Here is a 5,068-nt window from a genome sequence, read left to right on the forward strand (position 1 = left end):
TTGTTAATAACCCTTTTATTATGTATTAATTCAAATTGAATATAGGATTAGTCAGGAAAAAATAAATGTAAAGAAACAAACATGCTAAATCCCAAATTTTTAACTTCTCTAGTAATTCTAACCACTACTTAGGTAGGTCATGGTCCATAATGAAAATGCTACTATTCTAGGGTTATAAGGATGGAGTTTTCTCCCCGCTAAGATGATAACATGAGAATATTATTTATGTCGTAAAAGAAAAAAGTTATATAGCTTGACGATACGATATTACAAAGATAAGATAAGATTTCCTTCAAGCTTCATAAACATCCAAAAATAAGGCATACTTGACTAACAACTAAGATGTGTCGTTACCGTGATGAGGGATGTAGTAGAACAAAACCCCACCTGCAATTTTAGTAAGAAAAAGAGAATAATTAAAATCTCCAATACCATTATCAAAAGTTTTTCTTTTTGTGCAATCCTTATATAATAACTAAGGTGCCTCTTTTAGCTCGAAGCCATGGAAACCAATATCTAGCCCAACTTTAATCATTCCCTCAATGCCAAAGCTTCAATAATTTTTGTTTTTGAAATACTTCTGCATTTTTTAGTAACAACTACTTTAAATTTTTCCATCTTTATTTCTAAAATATTACCAACTCTACCACAACCAAAATTTTAAAGTAGTTTATACTCCACGCAACGTGCAAACTTAGTGTTGACTTCAAGTCAACCAGTGATACATAGTGGACTTTGAGATACATATTTGCCATCATGTCGAATAGTGCACAAAAAATTGAGAGGTGGATGCTTCTAAATCCAAAAATCCACCATGTATGGTCGGGGTCCAAGTGGAAACTAGGTTTCCACTTCATAATGATTCACTCATTGTCAAGGATCTGAACGCAAGGCGACTCATCAGGTCAGAAGTCAAAAACCTTGTTTACATTACATTCTGGCTAATGATGGCATCTAAAAAGGGTACATGCATATTCACCATGTGCAAGGTTTGGATAGGATAATCATGGAGGAGTCTCGAGCCAAGCACCCTTAAATTGAGTAACTCAGAGGTTGAAGCCTTGGTACCCTCGACTCCATTTAGAAAATATGCTGAGTAATCTTAGGAATGGTTCTACATGAGATCTATTATACCCCTCAGGCCAAATAAAGAGAGCTTTGTTCAAAACTAGTTAACCATCAACGATAGATCGAATAAGGTCAAATTGTGCCTGATTTAAGGCCGATGGGCATAGTGATTTATGGGGTTCCTTTTGTCAATCTTGTAGAAGGATCACTATATGTTAGAAGACCTAGCAATTATCATAACATGGATAGTGAAGGATAGTTGGTGCCAAATATTGTTAATTATCAAAGAAGTAGAAATTAAAGGTGGACATATGTCAGCACTAGAGAGGAATGGTTACCAAACTAGTTATAATGTCATGTATAAATGGTGAGATGTAACTGAAGGAGGACCATAGACATCAAACATTGATTGTTATCTTTTCTTTACCTTTAATTTATCATTGTATTTATCTTTATTTTTTTGCTCTAATTACCTTGCTTTTTTCTAGTTTATCCATAGTTGTTAGCATAGAATCGTGGCCACGTCTATAACCTACATCCTCCTCTTTTAAGTAGGTGGTATCATAGTAGTGAAAGTCCTTAAACGTTAAGACATCAAGATCCATTCTACAAATCATTCACTCTGTTTTCTTTTCGATTACTGACATTGATGGCATGCTTGTGCACTTACATGTACCATCGAGGATGTGCACCTTTCATCCCTCCTAGTGAAAAAATCCAACAGCCAATGCATCTTCTCTAGCATGCTCGATGGGGCAGCTTGGGTAGCTATCATCATGCAACTGAGAAAGAGTATTGGTGCTCAGTCATCAGGACTACCAAAGAGTCCACTACACTATATCAAGGTGCCTTCGAGTTCTCATACTAGGGCCATCTAGACTAGTTCCTCCAACTTCATAGGGAGTTGAAGTCTTCAGCGACCTAATTGACTCTACTCCTTTTGGGAAGCTTGACTTGGAAGCCATGTTTCATAGGTAGAGATGATACATCCGTTAGTTGGTCCTCTAGAAATTATAGTCACACAGTTCAAGTTTTATATGAACGATAGCCGACACGACCTGTTGGAAGTAGTCACTAGCCAAGTGGCCACTATGTTAGATCACTTGCGAAGTAATAGAAGAAATCCTCACTTTCATAGTAGAGCAGTTCAAGAGGCTTGTTTCTATTATCAAGGGTAGTATCATGCGCCACAACATGCTTTGGTATATACTATGCAGAAATCAGATGATCATATTCTTATGGCAGACAAATTGCCAATCATTCTCTACAGTATGGAAGTGATGAGATCCTTGACTTCCAAAAACTCATAACTATAGAAGAATAAGGCCAAATATTGCTTAGAAAGTCTTCAAGATTTATAGATTGAGCTGATGAGGAAGATACCTGATAAGAGAATGCAAAAGAAGTAATATTTAGTATTTATTTTTTTTTTTTTTTTTTTACCCGGGTAGCAAAGGAAGCAATATCTAAATCTTGATCTACACTCGACTTGATGTGGGATCAAGACCTTTCATCCCATTCTCGCCCATCGATTATCCCAGGGCATCCATTTGATTGCAATCTAATCAATTGTGCAAAATCAAACCCTAATCTAATTTACTCTATCAAATTTAATAATTACAAGTATTTACTAAGCTAATTTTCAAAACAATTTTCCCCGGATGTACCCCTAGTTACCATGGGAAAAAGGAGTGCGCATCCCCGCGACTTCGCCGCTGACCGGCGTCCAACCAGACCACCCATGGCGGCCGCTCTTTCTTTTTTATTTTTTGTCCTCCCTTTCTTCCCCTCTCGCTCTCTTCATAAAGCCCTCTCCTACTCATCCCCCCCTAAACAAAGCTCCCATGACAACTCTAATCCTCTCCGCCCTTCCGATTTCGACCTCCACCTATCCCTCCCTCTCCAAGAGCAGCGCCAAGAGCCCCATTCTCCCTTCCATCTCTTCTCTCTCGCTTCCCTCCAACCGCCGCAAGGCCAACCCCCTCGCGAGCTCTCTCCTCGGAGACCCTGGCCCTCTCTCTTCCCCCCGCGCGCCCACCACGCCTCTCTACCCGCGGCCTAGCCCTCGCTCCACCGCCGTCTTCTTCAGTCTCCCCACCGCGTAAATCCACCCTTCAACGCCCCCACCCCCTCTTCCGAACCCTGTTTTCAAGAATGACTCCTGATTGAATTTTTGATTTCTCATTCTTGCAGGAAACCGGAGAGAGCTTCGACCGAGAAGATCTCCAGGTGAGCCATTGAGATTCTTTTTCTTTCATGAGGGTCGTGATTGGGTAATGATGAGTACGTTGTAATAAATGGCTCAGGTGGTCGGCGAGGGCGATAAAGTCCTTTAACATGGCGGAACTGGAGGCAAGGAAGCTCAAATACCCCAACACCGGGACGGAGGCTCTCCTCATGGGTATCCTCGTTGAGGGTCGGTATTTAATTGCCTGGCCTTTCTAAGATTCATGGTCCCTAGTCTTCGTTCTCTATAATTCTGTTGATGTTTCTTGTTTCTAGTGATAAATTTGTTTGGACTAATTAACCTGCTTCAGTGATATGATGTACGATTATTTTTTCGCTTCTTTGAAGCTAGAACTATTTGTATGGAAATCTTTTCTTTAGAGATGGGAAGTCGTATACTGGAAATAACTATCTATTACAGATTGACTTTGGTAGTGCAAGTTGCTTCCGATTTGTTTCTATCGAGTTTATGTGTTATATTGTAGCGAGATCAAGGAAATTAATATCATTAGGATTTTCCTAGGCTTTCCCATTCTCTCCATGCAAAATATGGTACCTGCCCTGGTCATCTTTGCTTGGTTTATAAGTGGCAAAACCATCTCAATCAATTATTATATGCTTTATTCTAAGCTAATATTTTTGATTGTGTTAACTAAGGGCCTGTTTGGTATTGCTTTTGTTTTCTGTTCGGGCATTCCAAAACCCGAGAAAAAAATGAACTAGACTGGGCAACATATATGATGAAAGTCTTTTGTTTCTTGAAATTGTTTGTAATATCTCTAAAGCATTTGAATCAAAGATTTTTTGCTTTCAAAAAAGCATGAAAGTAAAAGCAAGGAACATCAGAAGTTTTGTGCAAATGCTATCCTCGACATCAGTCTCCATGTGGTATTGTACTAATTTGCAGAGACAAACACAAAAGCAAAAATGGTGCCCAACAGGCCCTAAATGTTTCTAGTTTCTCATTACATGCATTCAATTGCTCTCAGTTTATTCACTGTGGTGGGAGGGAAGATTCCTCAATCCTCTTCTGACATGGAATCTGGTTGCTTAATTTGATAAGAATTATCAACCTATCTTCTTGCCAAGCACATATTCATAAAGCAGTCAATGAGGAATTATCAAAAAAGATAAACTTGAGCAATGCCATCTCAATTTGTGCAATCTTCTTCAAAGAAAGAGATTTTGTATTCTAAGTCGGTTGAAAAGTGTAGAGAGAATTTGGTTGCGTTTACACTAGAAACAATGTGACTTTCCAGATAGAGAGATCCATGGTCTGCGGAACCGGGCCGAACTGTCCGATTCGGCCTATATAGAGTTGACCTGGTAGGGGATCGGGTCGGTTCACCTCTTTTTTCGAAACCGGCTCCGAACCCGCCAGAGCCAATTTCTAACCGATAGGAGCTGGCTGCAACTGGTTGCGAACTGCTCGGACTTGATCCAAACTGTCCGGTTTCGTGTGGAACCGGTGTGAACTGTCCGGTCCGCATCGAGTCAGACCGGTTCCGAACTGACCCTCCATCCTCCTCTTCCTTTTGCTTTAAAAGATGATTGAAAAAGCTCGAGAAGTTTCTCAGGCCTTTTCAACCTATTCAAACACTCCTCCCCTTCCCCACGGCAAAAAATACGCTGATTCAACACAGTTGAAGGAGGATCCAACCCTAAATAAGGTATGCTTTCTCTTTTCTATCTCATTTTTTTTATTTTTTTTGGATGCAAAAAAATACCTTAAAATTTGCAAAATAAAGGGAGATCATGCCAAAATTTTTGATTT

General features: G+C 39.7%; 1 protein-coding gene across 1 annotated transcript; it reads left to right on the top strand.

The window, feature by feature from the left end:
- The first annotated feature begins 2,850 nt into the window (after nt 1-2,850).
- On the top strand, nt 2,851-3,831 carry LOC120108633 (ATP-dependent Clp protease ATP-binding subunit CLPT1, chloroplastic-like). The gene is made up of 3 exons (XM_039122294.1): nt 2,851-3,169; nt 3,262-3,297; nt 3,375-3,831. Exons 1-3 carry the CDS (start codon nt 2,913-2,915, stop codon nt 3,511-3,513), a joined length of 432 nt encoding a protein of 143 aa, XP_038978222.1. The 5' UTR covers nt 2,851-2,912; the 3' UTR covers nt 3,514-3,831.
- The last annotated feature ends 1,237 nt before the right edge of the window (nt 3,832-5,068 follow it).

This window comes from Phoenix dactylifera, unplaced genomic scaffold, assembly GCF_009389715.1.
Source record: "Phoenix dactylifera cultivar Barhee BC4 unplaced genomic scaffold, palm_55x_up_171113_PBpolish2nd_filt_p 001449F, whole genome shotgun sequence".
Taxonomy (NCBI): Eukaryota; Viridiplantae; Streptophyta; class Magnoliopsida; order Arecales; family Arecaceae; genus Phoenix; species Phoenix dactylifera.

Excerpts from the sequence above, each read along its gene's own strand:
- LOC120108633 (XM_039122294.1), top strand. The coding sequence starts at position 2,913 with ATGACAACTCTAATCCTCTCCGCCCTTCCGATTTCGACCTCCACCTAT. Across the intron at positions 3,170-3,261 it reads TTCTTCAGTCTCCCCACCGC|GAAACCGGAGAGAGCTTCGA; the intron begins GTAAATCCACCC and ends TCATTCTTGCAG. Across the intron at positions 3,298-3,374 it reads TCGACCGAGAAGATCTCCAG|GTGGTCGGCGAGGGCGATAA; the intron begins GTGAGCCATTGA and ends TAAATGGCTCAG.